The following is a 19,488-nucleotide window of genomic DNA, read 5'->3' on the forward strand; positions in this document are numbered from 1 at the left end:
AGGAAATGGCCTCAAGTTGCACCAAGGGAGGTTTAGGTTGGATTCACAGCTTCACAGATTGCATTTGGTTTCCAACGTCAAAGATCATCTTGTCCAACGTTGTGCAGTGAGCAGGGGCATCTCCAACTAGATCAGGCTGCCCAGGGCATGTCAAGTCTGAGATATTAGAAGAAACCAGAGGAGATGTAGGTTGGATATTGGAAGAAACTTCTTGACTGAAAGGGTTCTCAAAGCCTGAAACAGGCGGCCCAGGGACATGGATGGGTTTCAAAGAGGCAGAGATATGGTGCTGAGGGCCAGGGTTTAGCACCAGCCTTAGTAGTGTTAGAGAATAGTTGGACTTGATGATCTCAAAGATCTTTTCCAACCCACATGATTGTGTGTGTTTTTTTCTTTATGTATGTAGTACTTCTTTCTAGTATAATACTTCGGAGAGATCAGTTTTAACTAAACTAATCTGTTTAGTTCTAACATAATTAGGATTCAGCATTAAATGAATATATTCCTTTAAAATGCACATGTACCTGAATACCTGAGCCAGGGCTGGGGGCTGATGCAAACTGGGCATGAGTTTGCTGCTTAACCATCCTATTTCTGCCTCCTCTCTGCGTGCTTCATAGATTTCTTTGCCACTGGTGCAGGCCCTGCCAAGTTGCTTTTTTTCATGAAGAAATGATAGATGTGTATCACCTTATAAATTTTTCAGGGAGGGTGACTGCAAAATTGACGGCACATGGATGTTGTTGGTATTTTGCCCCCAGAAAAAATCATCTCATTGAAATCTCACTGAGATTGCGGAATTGCTCTGCTTCTCCCTGCTGTGATGGTGTGTTGTGTCACATCCTCCTGGAAAAAGTCAGAAGAGTTAGCAGCCTGACTTTCCGTTTAGACATTAACTGTGCTTTTCCATGGGGAATAAAATAGGAACAGGGGTTACTGCAAGCGTAGGTTAACAGAAGATTGTGTGTCTATGAAATCTCATCATGCAGAATTATAAATTTAATTTCAGGTGTTAGGATCTTTAGCTCTAATACTATGATGTCTGAAAACTGCAGGTGGGGGTTTTGGTTCTGATTTAAATAAGGGGGGGGAGAAAAAGCAAAGACCCTCAGCCTATCTTCATAGCAGAGGTTCTCCAGCCCTTGGATCATCTTTGTGGCCCTCCTCTGTACTTGCTGTGACAGTTCTGTGTCCTTGTGCTGGGGACACTGGGACTGAACACAGTATTGGAGGTGGGGTCTTAGCAGGGCAGAGTAAAAGGGCAGGGTCTCAGCAGGGGAAAGAGGCAGATTCCCCTCTCTTGCCCTGCTGGCCACACTTCTCTAGATGCAGCCCAGGATACGATTTGCCTTCTGGGCTGCACAGGTTTTTGTGTAAAGCATTGTCTAGGCAGCTTGGGGTTGAACATTGCAGTCATTTTCTTTTCAGTACTATGGTTCTGTTTAATCTTGAAATACTGATTTACCTCAGGATTTTTTTCAATTCTGTTTTGTCACCAAGTTGCTCACATCTTACAAGTTATCAGCCCAAGAAACCACCTGCATTTTCTGTTTATAGCTTGAAGCAGCTCCTTGTTGAGAGGGCAAATCACTAAGCTCTGACGTGAGTCTGTGAACTTGTCCCTGACACTCAACCTCTTTTTCCTGCTTGTGTCTTTCTGTGTGGGCATGACTTCTACCGTGAAGTTGTTGATAAAGAGCAAAACCAATGGATTTTCAAATGCAACATGGACTATCACTGGAGAACTGTTTCCTTAAGTAAAAGACTTTACAAAAGACTAAAAGTACTAAATTCTTTGTGCTTAAGACAATATTTTCTCCTCTCTCTTAATGTTCTGAAATAGTGCTGTGGAGTTGTAGTTTTTGTGGCAGAATTTTTAAGTATTGAAGTTAAAGAAAAAGAGAAACTTCTCTGTCTGTAGGATTTTGTGTTTGCAGAGTAGCTTCATTACTCTTTTGAACAGTCTCTGCCTAACAATAAGAGGATAACTGAAATTTTTTAAATGCTGTGAAATTAAGACAGGGGAATATGCTACAGACGAAGAAGATGAAGACATGGGACCTGTCCTTCCAGGAGGTGACATGGCTATTGAAGTGTTTGATCTCCCTGAAAACGATGACATGTTCTCCCCCAGTGATGTGGACACCAACAAGCTTGCTCACAAATTCAAAGAGGTAAGTGACAGATCAGAAAATAGTCCTGAAGTATCTCAGTGGAATTAGATTGTAAAGCTGATTTCTAGCTGTTTGTGTACTCAGTACTTTTGAATTACTGAGAAAGTTCTGCTGAAAAGAAGTGGGGCTGTTCTTCAGAGCTCTTTCAGCATCAGCTTTCAGGTGGAAGTTTTCCACACTAAAGCTATTCTGTCTCAGCACTTAGTTTGTATTTTTGAGCAGGAAGACAAAGTGCAGGTTAATCCATTAGTGCCTTTTTTGGTGGTGGGGCTTTTTTTTTTTTTTGTCCTAAGATTTCAATCAAAAGTGTTGAGGAAAACCAAACAGCAAAAGCAGCAGTGTCATATGTTTGGCCACGTGTTTAGAAAGACTGGGAAAACTCTACTGGGAAGCAGGCATATTTCAAACTGGTGTTTTACCAAGCTCTGTGGTTACAGTGTTTGTATAGTATCCACCAGTACTAACCAGGGCTTGTGTCAATGGTGTTGATTGCCGTCATTAACCTCATATAACTTAACATACCAAAGTACTGAGAAACATTTCTGCTGTATTTTAGGCTGTGCTTTTGATGCAGTTCGGTTCTGAGCTTTCCTGAAGGCTGCTGCAATTAAAAACAATTGGATTTATCTAAGCCCACAGTAATAGGCTGAGTGATGCCAATAAAGCACATTTTTAGTTTTAAATACAGGAAGATGGAAGGGGTGAAAGTAACCAGAACCTCATAGGAGATTTGAGCAGCAGAATCTGGATCCAGAAAGGAGTTTTTAAATACAGAGGCTCTGTTTTTATCCTTCTTCCTTTGTCCTCTTCCCTCCACTCAAACCAGATATGTTGCCTTCTATAAATGTACGTTGTTGCTATTCTCTAGTGAGAGAGTAATGTATGGAAAGTAATCAGTGAGCAACCAGTCTTTCCCTTTGCTACCAATACCCTTTTCAGCCTTTGCATGGTTCCTGTTATTCATCGTTGTCTTCGGAAAGTTTTTTACTCTACTTAAATTATTTACTCGCTCCGTATTTCAAATTCAGGCTATCTTTTCATCATACATTGTGATAGTTTTTCGAGCAATGGGAAGGTGCTGCCATGCTGATTGTGGCAGCATACCAAGGCCATACAAAACAGTGATGCAATGATGAGCAAGATACTGACTTCTGGATTACCTGCCAAACTCTGCTGGAGTACATTGGACTGTTGCCACACTTGAGCACATCCAAACTGATTTGAAGCTATTGTTGTAATGCCCTCAAAACACTGGTGTAGAGGAGATGGGCTGAAGATATCCTCTTGGGGATCCTTCAGTTTAAGTGCAGATGAGTGCCTGAGAAGAAACTCAGTGCTCCTGCACAGAGTGGACTCTTTTTCTCTAACCCATGCAGTACCACTGTTGCAAGCACTTCACTTTTGTTTCCCTGGTTGTATTTAACAGCACACAGCTGCATTTTGTTGGCTGCCAGAGTGAGTACATGTATTTTTCTTGGTATTTGCCCTGAATTCCTTCAACACTGGAGGACTTGTTCACAATCACGCTGCATAAGCCCACACAGTGTTTTTCTGGCATTGTATTTAAAGAATAACTGTACTTTCTTGTTCTTACTCCAGAGATTAATGAAAGTATTAAACAAGTGGGTTGGACGTAATCTTTAAGCATAATAGTTTGACCTAATTAGTTGAATTCACTCTTTGCCGTGAAAAAATGTGCTCTTGTACTTTTGAGAGCAGCCTTAGCTGAAGTGCATTGCCTTTGGTATGAAAGTCAGGGGAGAGATGGGCATTGCTGGGGGAATCACTCTACTGCAAATTTTCTTTCCCTGACTGTAAAACAGAAAAAATGGGACTGAGTTTCCATGACTGCTTTGAGAGAAACAGCTAGAAGCTTTGTTTTAGCTGTAGTGATTGAAGAGGGACAAAATCTGTAGGGAGAAGGGACATCTTTTATAGGACTTAGGCATTTTATTTAATGCCTTAATGAAATACGTGCAAAAATAGATTAGTGGTAGTAGTGTAGTACTGCAAAATATATATAAGCATGTGAAATCTTCAGTTGCTTTCCTTCTCTCCTGTTGTGCTCACAGATCAGTCCTGTCCCTCTGATCTGATAAGTGGTTATGAAGATCTGAAGGGCAGGTATCAAGAAGGGGCCAGGCTCTTTTCAGTGATGTCCTGTGACAGGACAGGGGGCATCGGGCACAAGCTGGAACCCAGGAGTTTCCACCTCAACATGAGGAGACAGTTCTTTGATGGGAGGGTGCTGGAGCCCTAGACCAAGCTGCCCAAAGGGATTGTGGAGTCTCCTTCCCTGGAGACTTTAAAGACCCATCTGGATGTGTCCCTGTGACCTGCCCTAGATGACCCTGCTTTGGCAGGGGAGTTGGACTGGATGAACTCCAGAGGTCCCTTTCAACCCCTACCATTCAATGATTTCAAAATATATACCATTACATATTATTCTATATAATAAGTTATATAGAATAATGTATAGAATAAACATGCAAAATACATATAATGACTATAAATTTTTTGCTGGAGAGTATTAGATTCCACTGGGTACTTCCTTTCCTAGTGTACTCTGGCTATTTTACCATTTGCTAGCTTTTCATCCCATTTTACCTTCTGCGAATGATTCAATGAATTCATTGAGAGATGAATTCAATCCATTTTCTATCTGTATCTTTTGATAAAATGTTTCATTGTTCTGGAGAAAATTAATCAGCTTTTCAAGACCTCATTGAAAAGGAAAAGTGCCAAAAATTGTTCAAAATGCCTTTGTTCAAATGAAGCCTTCACAGTTTTATGTTGGCTTAGAAAACGTAAAAATGCAAAATAGGATCTGCCAAGAATTTCTGGCATTATATGGGATGTGGAGTAAGGGAGTTTGTGCTCCCCTATTAGTAAATTGACTTAAAGGTTGTTAATTATGGAGTCCAAATTTGCTTGCCAAACAAGTGACCTTGCCTGTTGTTCAGTCTAACTGGTAAATGTGTTAGTATTTCTCATCTGTTCGGCAAGCAGCATTAGTTCTTCTAAAAACAGAGGAAAAAATGAAAAGAAATGAGATGTCCAGCTACATACATTCAACAAAAAAGACTCTTTTTACTTCTGCCTCAGTGAGATCTGCTGTAGCATACATTGATTCAATGATCTGACTGGGTGCTCAGTACTCATTTTTAACTTAATGAAAGAGAGTATGAAAATAACCGTTCGACCCATCTGTACCTCAGCAGATTGTCATTTATCCAAAAGGTGGCGTCTACTGTGTGTAATAATGAGCTGGTTAAGTACTGCTTGTGGATTTTAGAAGAGCTGGGAAAGGCCTGTAAGCAGGTAGCCTAAGGCTTTGAGTCTTGGCTTTTTGATTTCATTATGAACTCTGCAAAGGAGCAAAGTCTAGCTCATCCATCCTTCCCCTGATTCTTACCTCACTCCAAAACAATGAAGTAGCAGAACTAAGCAAAGACCTGGGCACTTCATAAGCACCACAATATTTTGAGATGGTTCTGTAATTTTTCACTACTAAAAGAAATGGAATGATCTGAAAGTTGCAGATCAGAGGCTGGATTGAGTGAGCTCAAAAGTTGCAAGTAACCTCTTGCAAATACTAATTAAAGTGTTTACATAGTTTCCTCTACTATACATAGTTATGGAAAGATATGTACCCTACTTGCCTTCCTGGTCTGCTAGGTGAAATAGCACCACTGGCCACTTCTTGCTGTTAGTACCAGCTCCAGGGCTGCTGAGATCCCTGCTCCCAGCTGCACTGGCGTCTCTCCAGCCTGGCCCAGTAGCCCTGCTCTCATCTGGCACTTCTTCAGGAAGCCCATGTGTGGGTTAGCCGCATGCTTAGGGTAGGTTCAGTCTGACCCCATGTATGGTCCACCTGCTAGCATGGCTTTCATTTGAAGGGAAGTCTTAGGGCTGCTGTCACTGAGCACTGGAAGGTTCCTTACACTTGTCAGTGCAAAGTCAAACAGTGAGTGTCAGTAACAGATGATCCTGGAGACAAGAATTGCTGAGAGTCTTCTCTGGAGATGGTGGCCAAGAAAGGCATGATGGAAACGAGATTCTTAAAGTGTTCCTCAGGTGGAACTGGTTGCATCAGTGTCTCTCTATTCCTTCCTTCCTTTCAGTATTTCTCTACCAGAAAGGACTGCAGTATTCATTAGATCAGTTAAAGCTGATTTGCAAATCAAGCTGCATCTGAGACCGTGCCTTTATTTCCTGTGCTGCCACAAAAAATGCATTCAGGAGGCCCCACAGAAAGGGGATTTCAAAAGAAGCTTGGCCTTTCTCAAAACTGCCTGTGCCAATCAACTCTCTGATGGTTCCTGGTATTTTGAAAATTGCTCCTCTCCTCCAGAACTTCTTTTTTGAGTTGTTTGTACATTTTTTTACTAACAGCCTAGTCTTCAAGAATGTTGCCATTGCTTCACCAGAGGTTATAATTTCTGGTTGAGTGCAGCTCCCTCATGTACTCCATTAGCTCAACACAAACTGTTCCCAAAAGCTGTTGTTAGTCTTGTGAGGGAAAATAACCCCCCTGTACAACATGTTTGTAGGTAACTATTCCTGGTCTTCATGAAAAATGGATGAAGGCTTTGTCCTGCTCCACTCCTCCAGCCCAACCTGTAACTCAGGCTGTGCCTTTGCCCTCAGCTCCTAGCTAACACACTCAGGTCACTGATTCAGGTTGAAAAATGCTTTAAGTGTAAGGTTATGGGGCCTGTCAGAAGGTTGTCCATGCTGCCTGCTTTACATAATGAAGCAGCAGGGATTGGGGATGCAAACCACTATTGGGTTTGTGTGCATGACCATTTCCATTTGGATCAGCTGTTGAAGCTGTGATTTGATTTGTACTTCAAAGTGTTGTGTCCAGTTCTGGACTGCCCAGTTCAGGAGAGAGAGGGAACTACTGGAAAGAGTCCAATGGAGGACCATAAAGATGCTGAGGGGACTGAAGCATCTCTCTTGCTAGGAGAGGCTGAGAGGCCTGGAGCTGTTTAGCCTGGTGAAGAGCAGCCTGAGAGGGAATCTTCTCAATGCTGATCAATATTTAAAGGGTGGAGGCAAGAGGATGGGGCTGGGCTCTTTTCACTGGTGCCCAGTGATAGGACAAACTAGAACCACTTGAACTTAAGCAAAAAATCCTTTATTGTAAAGGTGCTGGAGCCCTGGAGCAGGCTGTCTGGAGAGGCAGTGGAGCCTCTTTCTCTGCAGACTTTCAAAACCCACCTGGAAACGTTTCTGCTCTAGGTGAACCTGCTGTAGCAGGGGGGTTGAACTCAACAATCTCCTGAGATTCTTTCCAGCCCCCACTACTCTCTGATTTTCTGTTCTTGGAGCCTGCAAATTTGCAGTGAAACTAAAGATGTTTCAGGACATCACCTAACACACTCGTAAGAGCTAATGAGTATTCACTCCACTAATGACTATTCACTCCACTAATGAGTATTCAGTCCACAGGATCAGACTAACGTAGGTTAGGCCAAAAGAAATCCTTCCAGGAAGTGTGCAGGTGGATGCCAGGTCCTCATACCAACCTTTTTTTTCCTGCACAAACCTAATGTTAGTGTGAGATGCTGATTGGTAATGTGACTCCAGCCTTCAGCACACTGCCTGGGCTGTTCATCTCCTTGCAGTCATTTGATCTGCTCCAATGCCAGCTCCTGTTTTTCAGTTTCCCTGTGGAACTGGCCTCAATTGAGCTCAGCCAGCTTGAGCAGAATCACTCCAGCTAATGGTGGAGAAGGGTAGCATCAGTTTACCTTTTTTCGGGGGGTGGGGGGAGGGCGGATTTGAAATAAATGTGTGGAATCTTCCCTCAAGGTTTTCCTGACTTCTCAAGTTGTTAAATCACTTATTTCCATATTTGCTTTTTGTAACATGCCTGCTTTAATCAGTGCAGTGGGACTTCCTGGCAGCACTGGGACATATTTCACGTTCACATCAGAGCCCAGCAGACTAACATCTTTTTCTTCTTTTTTTTCTTTTTTTTTTCTAAAGCACAAGACATTTGGTTTTGCTAAACAGATTGGATGTTCTGATTTGAAATTATGAGTGGTTAGACAGCATCCTATCTTTAATTAGGTTGCACAGACTGAGTCATTTTGCAAGCTAGACATTTTAATTTACAATCTACTGCACTGCAGCACTCTTCAAGGCCTTCTGCTGTGTAATAAGGTATTCAGCTTGCAGCACAGGCTTTAAAAATGCTGGAGTTCTCTCTGTGACTTCACTTGTTTATTTTATATTTTCAATTTTAGTTGCAAATCAAACATGCAGTTACAGAAGCTGAAATTCAGAAGCTGAAGACAAAGGTAAGAATGAATATATGGTTAATACACGCTGGTTTTGTTCCTCTCGTGCAAAAGTCAGATCTGAAGACGTATCTATGTGGGTGGAGAAGTCAACATCCTTATTAAAGGGTGATTGAGAAGCACAATGGCTCAGCTAAATCTTGTCTAGGTGTATGTGCTCTATTCAAAGTTTCAAGTACAATCTTAAGTGCTGCTGTTAAGAGCAACTGCCAACTTGAACGTACATTTTAGGGGGTATCATAATGACTAAATGGCAGATTTCTAGTTTTACAATTCTAATGCAGTTTCTCAGGTTTAAAATTCTACTTGGCTTGAATATTTAAGTATTAAGTTAGTAGGATTTTTGCTTACCAGTGATGTTAAAATATCCTATTTAACACTAGTTTCCTTTTTTTGACATCATTTAAAACCCCTTGATTTATTGAAAGTTATTTAAGATAAATTACTTTTTACATACAGAAGAAAAGGTTCTGTTTCATATTGTTGCAGTTGTCTTAAAATGATATTCTAGAAAGGGAGAAGCTTACCAGTTTAACAGAAAACATTCCCTCACAATCAGTTGTTAGTTAGACTGAATTGGCAATAAAAAGAAATTGTGTTTTTTGTACTGGGGTAAACCTTCTGGAAACTCAACTGCTGCTCCAGTTTTTGAGTAATATCAGGTTTTATAATGACATCCTTCTCTTTGAGTACATGACAAAGGAAATCAGAAGAAGAGAAGGAGAAAATTGTACCTCAGCCACGTTTGCACTCACTATGTGTTTTGCATCCTGTTTATCGATGTCGTTGTTAAGAACAACTGCAAAGTGCAAGTCTTTGCTGTAAGGGCAGTTTCTGTGGTACTGTTGCAGGTCAGAAAGTCAGAAATCTTTTCTTGCTCTGCTTTCCAGTTGCGTTCTAGCAATGAGAGACACAGGGTCAATCCCCTGGGATTGTGCCGAGCCCCATTGCCTTGATGGCAGTGATGTGTGGGTGTGAGCAAATGCATTTGCAAGATGAAGGTTCACGTGCCTCTTCCTGCTGGATTTTTTACCTAGTGTTTTCATTAGAGCTGAACAACACGTGCCTAGTTCAGGTGTATTACTAAATAAAACTGCAAACAAGTTCTTGTCTTTGTGTGTGTATCATTTAACAGAACTGCCTAGAGCAAAATAAACAATCTTGATAAGTAAACAGGGATGTTTAGGCATTGTTTTTGTTTGTTTTGATTCTTATTATGAATTCTGGGACCTAAAATAAACAAGCTGCTGAAAAACCCTACCCTTATCCTTCACCAAACACAGAAGCCTGCAGCTAGCTCTGATTGGGAAGCAAGAAGCCTAACACACCAAAAATCTAACAAAAACCCCAAAACAAAACAAAAAAAAACAGCAAAGAAGCTAATACTTATTACAAACTCAGCAGTAAAATTCAGGCTTCTTTGAGGAAGCCTGGATTGGAAGCCCTGGATTCCTTTGAGGAAGCCTTGGATTCCAAGCCCTGACTTGGAAAAAGTAGTTGGACTTCACTGGTGCCAAATAGTGGAACTAGCAGTGGAATTGCACTGGTTTTAGAGTTGAGCAATGCTGCTATACTGGGCAGAATTCTTTTTGGATCTTCAACAGCAAGGACATATTTTCTTTTTCATATTAACTCCTTATAAGCAAGTTTAAAGAAATCAAGAGTAATATATTTCTACCAGGTTCCCTCTGGCCTTGTCAAAGTTCTAGCGTAGTTTCAGTATTGGATGCAAAAGTCTGTGGTTGCTTAAATGAAAAAAAAAAAAAGGTTACAACCCAATGATAAATTTTGAATTTTGCTCCAACCTCTTTTGTTTGGCTTTGTAGGTTAAGGAGGATTATGACGTAAAACAAGACATGGGGAGAACTCAAAAGAGTTTCTAATTTGGGTTAAAAAAAAACAGGTAGTTTTATTAGATGCAATTGTTGTTTTTTTTCTTAGTGTGTTCTAAGTTGCTCTTAAGTCAAATATATAACCTGGAAATCACATTGCCTCTCAAAATAAGAAATTCCATCATTTTATGAGCCTTCATAAATGCTTTACAATACCTGAGCAACATGCACAGAGCAAAAGCCATCCCCAGTGCTGACAAATTAACCCTGCAGTTGCCTTGAATACTCCACTATTGGCTCTGCTTTGTTTGATGAGGAAGAATCAGCCTGTATCAACCTGTTTTCATTGTCCTGGAATGCTCTTTTCACTGCTCACATATTACTACTCTAGTTATTAATTCACTGATTTTCACTATTCACCTTGTTTGAATTAATCCTAAACTATTAGGTAGCATTTAACAGCTTTTTTACTGAGTTCATCTCTGCTCTTTTGTTCAGCTGCAGGCTGCTGAGAATGAGAAGGTGAGGTGGGAATTGGAGAAGACCCAACTCCAGCAGAACATTGAGGAGAATAAGGAGAGGATGATGAAATTAGAGAGTTATTGGATTGAGGCACAAACCCTGTGTCACACAGTGAATGAACACCTCAAGGAGACACAAAGCCAGTATCAGGCTCTGGAGAAGAAATACAACAAGGCAAAGAAATTAATCAAGGATTTTCAGCAAAAGTAAGCAGCTGCACCAGTCTCAGAAAATGACTTAGTGGCCAGATAGGAAACATCTCTCTCATGTGTTTTGAAATAGGAAACCCACTATTAAACACTGTAAGGTGAACACTGCTTTTCACTCTTATTTTTTTTTCCCTGAAAAACACAGGCTCTTTATTATGGAAAGATGTTAGTAGTGTTCAAGTATTAGTTTGTCACAGAATCATACAATGGTAGGAGTTGGAAGTGACCTCAAAATATCATCCAGTCCAACCCCCCTGCCAGAGCAGGATCATCTAGGCAGGTCACACAGGAAGGCATCCAGACAGGTTTTGAATGTCTCCAGAGAAGGAGACTCCACAGCCATTCTTGGCAGCCTGCTCCAGGGCTCTGACACCTTCACAATGAAAAGGTTTTTCCTTATGTTCACATGGAACCTCCTCTTCTGCTCCAGCTTGTACCCATTGCCCCTTGTCCTGTCATTGGACATAACTGAGCAGAGCCTGGCTCCATCCTCCCGACACTGCCCTGCACATCTTTATCAACATGAATGAGGGTACCCCTCAGGCTTCTCTGCTTCAAGCTAAAGAGCCCCAGCTTCTTCAGCCTGTCCTCTTGCCATTTTTACATCTTCACTTAGCACATTCACTTAGACTAAGCTTAGGGTTTTGACCTAATTGCAGTTTCATGCTTCTTAGGCTGGCAATAAATTGTTAAGGACAGATTTTCTGATGCATAGCTTAAGATACATGAAGAGCGACTGAAGGAGCTGGGGCTGTTTAGTTTGAAAAAGAGGAGGCTGAGGGGAGACCTTGTTGCTGTCTACAACTACCTGAAAGGACATTGTAGAGAGGCTGGTGCTGGTCTCTTCTCCCAGGTAGATATAACAAGAGGGAATGGCCTCAATCTGCGACTGGGTAGGTTTAACATTAGGAAAAAATTTTCAGGGAAAGAGTGGTCAGGCATTGGCATGGGCTGTACAAGGAGGTGGTTGAGTCACCAGCTCTGGATGAGTTTAAAGGTTATTTGGATGTGGTGCTTGGGGATGTGGTTTAGGGCTGAACCTTGTAGAGTAAGGCTATTGGTTGGACTTGGAGATCCTGAGGGTCTTTTCCAAGCTGAATGTTTTGGTGATTCTGTGATATGTCAGAAGGTTTTATTTTCTGTTTGAACCTCATTGCTTTGATGATAGCAAATACATCTTGGTTTTGGTTTTTTCCCTAAGAGAACTTGACTTCATCAAACGCCAGGAAGCTGAACGAAAGAAACTCGAAGACTTGGAGAAAGCACACCTTGTGGAGGTTCAAGGCTTACAGGCTCGTGTGAGTAGGATTTGCTCCCACATTGAGACAATTCTGTCTGATATGCTGGAAGAAATATAGCTAACATACCTAAAAAAAAAATCTGTAATAGCTCTGTGCGTGTGTTATGAGTGACACTGTGTTGTATTTCTTTCAGATACAAGACTTGGAAGCAGAAGTTTTCAGGCTAATGAAGCAAAATGGGAGCCAGGTTAACAATAACAACAACATTTTTGAAAGGCAGACATCTTTTGGAGACGTTTCTAGAGGAGATCCAGTGGAAAATCTAGATACTAAGCAAGTGTCCTGCCTGGATGGCTTAAGCCAAGGTTTGTTTCAACCAAATGTAGATGTAGACTATATCTAAATGGAAACACCTCATGAATACATTGAACTTTCCATTTAGCTATAGCTTTATCCAGCATGACTGCAGATAAGAGTAGCAGCAAACAATCATTGAAGCTTTAAGACCAATTTAAAAGTAGTACCAAGGCCTCATATTGTTTCTGAAACTGTTTGTTTTATTTTCAGGGAATACTCTTTAATTTAATTGTATTGATTTATGTTCATGTAAAAGATGAATGTTGATGTAAATAGCATGGTTATTCTTTAGGATATAAAAGAAATAATTGATAATGCAGGGATGTTGTTTTTTCCAAAGTTCAGTATCTATTGCCAAGGTAGAGTCCCAGGAAAGCTGGAGAGGGACTTTTCATAAGGGTGTCTAGCTACAGAACTAGGGGGAATGGTTTTAAGCTGAGAGAGAATAAGTTTAGTCTGAATCTTAGGCAGAAGTTCTTTAGTAGGAGTGTGGTGAGACACTGAAACACATTGCCCAGGGAGGTGGGTGGATACTCCCTCCCTGGAGGTGTTCAAGGACAGGCTGGATGAGGCCTTGAGCAGCCAAGTCTAGTTGAGAGGTGTCCCTGCCCATGGCCCGAGGGTTGGAGTTAGATGATGTCTCAGGTCCCTTCCAACCTAAGCCTATTCTATGAAATAGAAGTGAGTAAGTATCATGGGTTATTACAGGTTTTTTAACTTATTAATGGTTTATGCAAGTACCTTTTTTTTTTTGCATTGTACTTTTAGCAGCTCTGAAGATACAGGAAAAAGGAAAGCATGCAAAGTGCAGCTACTTGCCATTGCAGGCCCTGTCTTGGGGAAAAGCAATGAAAGATTCTTCTTCTAAATAGCTTCGAATCCTGTGTCCATACAGATTTCAGTGAAGCAGTGCCAGAAACAGAGAGGCTGGACTCCAAAGCTCTGAAGACTCGAGCTCAGCTTTCAGTGAAGAACAAGCGGCAGAGGCCATCCAGAACAAGGCTGTATGATAGCATCAGTTCAACCGATGGAGAGGACAGCCTAGAACGAAAGGTGAGAAGGGCTCTATCCTCTCTTCCAGGCTTCCCATGGAATGCTAGATTGTCCCTCTAAGTCATTTCCTCCTCTGTCTTTGGCTGTCAGTGTAGCACAGGCAGTATTTATTCCTCTATGGCCAGTATGCTGTAAATGTCATTGAGTGATGTGCAAGTCTGGTCTCTTTAAGCCTGCACACCCGGGCTTTTGGTTTTGTTGTGTTGTTTTTTTAACAGGTAACCTGGGCTTTCTGATCTAGGTGTGCTTTATAATGCAGAGTGGAGCCTTTCATTTGTGCAGGAGTCATGAAGGGAACTTGGATTGTGCATTTCTCTCTCTTAATTTGTTAATGAAAATGATGTGATAATCACTCATTGTTTTGTCCTTTTCTGACTAAGGTCTGAACCCTAATACCAATAAACACTGCAGCGTGTGGTATCAGAAGGTAATGGCATGAACTGCTAAAGCATTTCATACAAATAGAAGGCCCAATCATGAATAAAAGAATTGCATGTTCAGAGAACACCTTGCTCTGGTTGCTAAATGATATAACCTGCTTTATAATCTCTTGTGCCAACAGCCGTCGAACAATTACAGTAGTCCCATGCACATTTCAAAACCACCACTGCCCTCATGCATGAGAGCATCCTCACCAGCATCAGATTCTGGTGCTTCCTCCCTCTCCCCCGTGGCTAGCAGTGCAACAATCTCACTTGACAACTTAACTGAAAACCAAGAAGAAGGACAGCAGCACAAAGGAGATGTCCTTTCCCCACCTGCTCAGGGAGACACTCCACTTTCCTCTCCTTCCAAATCTGGGCACAGCTCTGAGGCATCTCCTTTGCATCACCCAGCTGGCAGGAATATTTTACAAGATAAAGGTATTAACTTATTTTTTTGAACTAAATTGATGCATCATTTTGGTCACATACCTACTTTAGGAGCTTCTGCTTTGTAGCAGGACCTTGCCACCTAGAAAACCAGCACATCATAGCTTCTTTTGTCTACCTGGAAGTCAAAAAATTCCTTGTGTGATGATATAAAAGAAGGACAAAGCTTAAAATGAGATCAGGAATTGCTTCCTTTCCTTTCTTTTTTTTTTCTTTTTGCTTTCTCTTTTTTAGGAAAAGGTGAAGATTTGGTGAGTTCTAAGAACTCACCAACAAGGGGGAAGCTGCCTTTAAGAGAATCTTGTATTTTGTTTTAAAAAGCCCAAATGGGGTATTTCTGTATTAGAAACATATGTAACCAGTGCCCTTACTTGAATTATGCGATTTTGGCACTGCTAGATGCTTTTTTGGAGTGTGGGGAGAGGAGTGTAAATCAAGAAGAGCAGATTGTAGCTTATAATTGCTGAGAGACTGCATAGTCTAGATGAAACAAGTTAGTGTCTGGAGACTCTACATTTGCAACAACAATGAAAAAATCAAGTAATTTGTTGGAGAGTTGGCCACATTGTTATGTATTTAATTCTAATTCTTTAAATTCTGTTTAGTTAATTCAAATTCTTTACATTCTCTAGTTAGTTCAGATTGTTCAAATTCTATTTAATTAATTGTGATTCTTTAAGTTCTATTCAGTTAATTCAAATTCCTTAGCTTATGTTTAGTTAATTTTGATTCTTTAACTTCTACTTAGTTAATTGTGATTTCTTAAATTCTGTTTAGTTAATTCACATTCTTTAAATTCTATTTAGTTAACTCACATTCTTCAAATTCTATTTAGTTAATTCAGATTCTTTAATTTCTATTTAGTTAATTGCAGTTCTCTAAATTCTATTCAGTTAATTCAGATTCTTTAGCTTCTATTTAGTTAATTCAGATTCTTTAAATTCTGCCTAGATCAGGTCCATCTGAGCAGTTTGTTACATGAATTAAGAGTATAATAATGGCACAGAACACTGAGTCCTCAGTTTTAGGTGCTTGTGAAGTCAGAATTTACCTTTTACATAACTCTAGGCTTAGCTCTGTCCCTTGCATTCTCTGCCAGTCACTATTTTGTGTTATGATGTGTTCTAGTAAACTAAAATACCTCATAATAATTGTTTGTAAGTGACAACTGCAGGAATGGGTCTGGGGAGGTTCCTAACAAACTTTGGCTTATTTAAATTGACTGCCAAGGACAATTTGTTGAGGATTTTTGTGTGGCTGAAAAGACTTGTCACTGATTTGGTTTTTTTTTCTTCATTTTCATGCAAGGCTTTCACGCAGCTTCCTAAAAAGCAGTTTCAGGAAGTTGTGTTGAATTTAAGAGCAGTTAATATATACTAGGGTTTGATATGGGTTCTGAAACAGGTGGTCTATGTGTTCTTAATTGTATAATTAATGAATGTTTGAGTTCTGGCAGTAAAAACAAGGGTGTGAACATGGGAAAGCTAGCGGTGCCTGATTGTGTCGCTCACTTTCATGAAGAAGCTCCCCAAGAAGCCCACTACTGGCCCCTAAGCCACACTTGCCTGTGAATAGCTGGTGTGAAAATAGGCATTATGACTTTCATTCTTTAAAACGGCAAAATTGAGAGTGGCTAAATGAGAAACGGGGATTAAAGGTGAAAGAGGAAACCGTAAGAGGAGACAAGAGAGGAGTGTGCACAGTATAGGGTTGATGTGCATTGCCTGAAGTTCTCTTCAGCCTCCCTAAGGAACAGATTTCTTCTCAGGAGGCTTCACCTTGCTTTTGTCACTCTTCCTAGCACTTGTTTTTTGTTTGCTTTTTTTTTGACATGAGGTTATTGGTCAGTTGTTCCTGAACGTTGGTTTTTTTTAATATCAGGACTTCTGGTGGTAAAAGTTGTGTGGCTTTAAGAGTGTGGATGTTGCAGGAGGCTTCTTTTCCTGCTTTTCCAGGATTTATGAACCAGTTGAACACTGATTTTTTTTTTTTAGCTGAATGAAAATTTGCTCAACTATTACCCACAAAGCAGTGTACAAAGTTCTGTGCACAGGGTTGACTGTTCTGGGTTAGCTCTGGGGGATTTTGAGTTAATTCTGAGGGCTTCTTATGCCAAAAATCCACAAACCCAGCAGTACTTTCAGTTAGAAGTCTCTGTACATCTCAGGTCACGTTGCAAAAGCCACCAAACCGCAAGTGACATAAATGGCTGACCTTTAATTGCTGCCTCTAGAGTATCTGGGGACACTGGTTATGTTTAAGAATCACAGAAGCTGTGCCTGAGTTTTGCAGCTGCTGTGTGTTTTCTCTTAGCTTCCATCTAGATTTCACAGAAAGTTTTGCAGACTCAGATTCATTGTTTTCACTCTAGAGGTAGTGCAGGCTGTTTCCTCTTGAGATTTTAACGGTGTTTGTGGAAGAGATCAAAAATTGATTGGCATCTGAGGGCAAATTTATAAACTAAGCTACTTTTAATTATTTTTTTTTAATTCAGAATTATTGGATTTCAAGTTAAATGTTTATGGTAATAAAGATGTTGAAGCTGAAGCTGAACAGTTAACCTAGCATGTCTGTCATAAAAGGTAGTCTTGGCTCCAAAGATTAAGCAAGCATTTCAGGAGTCATTTAGAAGCGATGCATGCACACCAAATGAATGCCATAACAGCCAACTGAAGTGGCTACTGCTGAGTTTACAACTGGATTCACTGGAATGTTTACCTGGAAATTTTTTGTGCCCTAGAACATTAAAACTCAACCAAAGTGAACTTTCCGTTTCTTTCAATTACAAGTTCCTCAGGTGCACTTTCAGCAACCTGATCTAGTTGAGGATGCCCCTGCTTACTGCAGAGAGGGTTGAACCAGATGACCTTTGGAGGTCCCCTCCAACCCAGACCATTCTATGATTCTATGATTGTGAAAGTATTTCTTGATTTTTATTCCTCCTCACACCATCATCTTAAAAATGAGAAGAACTCAGGTGTGCTCACACAGGTGTACACGCATGCATGTCTAATCAGCAAAAGATAGACAAACTGTTCTGGCAAGTGCAATAGCAATCAGTAGTAATTAAAAATAATAATAATATGTACATTCTTCCATGTACAAATATGTCCTAGATGGTGCCACATGTGCTCAGGCAGCAAGAACAACTGGCCCTGCTATAGGGCATACAGAAAAACTAAAGCGAAAGCTTGCAGATCTTGGGTAAGCATTTTCTTCTTTCAAATACTTTTTTAAATTTTTTTTTTCATTAAAAAGGATTAAAAGTAACATTTCAAAGATGTTTCCTGGTGTTTTCTAATATTCTTACAGGGCTCCCTTGAGGAGGAGTTCAAACAAGGGCAAGAAGCGGAAAGAGAAAGAAGCTGTTAGGGTGACCTGTGGCAGTAGGTATGGGGAAAAAAATGGAGGGTGCAAGAAATGATTTGTCAGAAACAGTGGGAAAACCTGATCCTCCTAGCAGATGGGAGATGTCAGAGCCACTGACTTCACAGAATAAGTGTTAAGCTTTGAGATAACCTCTGAACTTACAAACTGAGGGTTTGGGACATGTTTGAGAGCAGCAAGTTTGGTTACCAAGTTTGTCCCTGAAAGTGTTCAAGAAAATGTGTGGACATGGTGGCTCTTTGGGACACGGTTTAATGGCCATGGTGGTCTTAGGTTAATAGTTGGACTCAATGATCTCAGAGGTGTTTTCCAGACAGAACAAGTCTGTGGTTCCATGATAATGAAAGACTAACATGTAACCTACAAATACTTGGAAGCTTATAATACCATGACATCATTACTGCTCTTGTATCCACTAATGAAATTTGCAGAAGTAGGTTATCAGAGCTGGCCTACAAGATGCACACACAGCTGGTTAATAATCCCTATGAAGCAGAAATCCTGACACAATTTTATAAAAGCCCCTAGAGCAAGGGTGGGCAGCAGCTGTTCACTGCAGCTTCACAGCAGACACATCAGGAAAGCTTTCAGGAGGGTTTGTTTCTGAAGATGAGCATCATGGGCTGAAAACAGACAGGAAAAATGCTGACTGCATTTGTCAAAGACAGGGAAAATGCTGACTGCATTTGTCACAATACCATCTCTCAGGGAAGGAATTGTGAGACCCTTGTGTGATCTGAGGAGACCACATCACCAGCATCTGGCCTCTGAATAGATAAATGAATGTTCAGAATGGCAGGAAGCAATTGTCTCTGCAAAAGCCAATGTATAGTTTTACTGATATTGATGAGTCTGACAGGATCACAGCTACAGGCAGTAATACCTGGGTCCAGATATGAAAAGACAATTTTATATCAGGAGTACTAAGCAAACTTAATATGGTCCAGAAGGCTAGACAGGACATAGCAACTCAAAAACTCTCTGGACATAAAACAAAGCAAAAGAGAACCCCTAACATGAAAGAGTACAGGAAGAAAGCAAACTTTGAGTGCTACTCAGTCATAATGGTGGATATCTGTGGGGTTTGCTGACAATCTAATATATGGAGACTCAGTGACAAGTCTGTTTTGTAGCTCCATAAAATCAGCGAAAGAGACCTTAGATTTCTGACTTACTCCCTCAGGCAGACTGTATTGAAGTGCAAAGTTCTGTCTCAGCAACCTTATGTACATTTGTACCCCACAAACGTCTGGCAGGATCTTCAGTGAGCTTAGGCATCACCTCTGTGCTGGTGACAGAAAACCTGTTCTAGCTGGTTCCAGTGGTGGGTCTGCTTGCAGTGTGACCTGGAGTTAGTGAAGGCTCTAGGGAGACCCAGTAGCAGCCTTTCCAGTACCTGAAGGGAGCTACCAGAAGGCTATAGAGGAACTGTTTGCAAAGGCCTGCAGTGACAGGATGAGGGTAAATGGTTTGAAATGAGAGCAGAGCAGATTTAGATTGGATGTGAGGAACAAGTTCTGCACCATGAGG

The 19,488-nt window shown here is 40.8% G+C and overlaps 1 protein-coding gene across 3 annotated transcripts in view; it reads left to right on the top strand.

Moving 5' to 3' along the window:
* The window catches only part of PPP1R9A (protein phosphatase 1 regulatory subunit 9A), a 128,176-nt gene that overhangs the window by 98,440 nt on the left and 10,248 nt on the right, over positions 1 to 19,488 (top strand). For 2 of the 3 annotated variants that reach the window (XM_054384742.1, XM_054384741.1), the window contains exons 6-11: positions 2,019 to 2,174; positions 8,432 to 8,485; positions 10,816 to 11,045; positions 12,250 to 12,346; positions 12,483 to 12,654; positions 13,542 to 13,699. In XM_054384742.1, the coding sequence (XP_054240717.1) occupies positions 2,019 to 2,174; positions 8,432 to 8,485; positions 10,816 to 11,045; positions 12,250 to 12,346; positions 12,483 to 12,654; positions 13,542 to 13,699 (867 nt within the window). Of the gene's footprint in view, positions 1 to 2,018; positions 2,175 to 8,431; positions 8,486 to 10,815; positions 11,046 to 12,249; positions 12,347 to 12,482; positions 12,655 to 13,541; positions 13,700 to 14,261; positions 14,563 to 17,687; positions 17,776 to 17,883; positions 17,962 to 19,488 lie in introns of all 3 variants that reach the window. The other variant, XM_054384739.1, reaches the window with a different exon arrangement.

Source organism: Indicator indicator, chromosome 11 (genome assembly GCF_027791375.1).
Source record: "Indicator indicator isolate 239-I01 chromosome 11, UM_Iind_1.1, whole genome shotgun sequence".
Lineage (NCBI taxonomy): Eukaryota > Metazoa > Chordata > Aves > Piciformes > Indicatoridae > Indicator > Indicator indicator.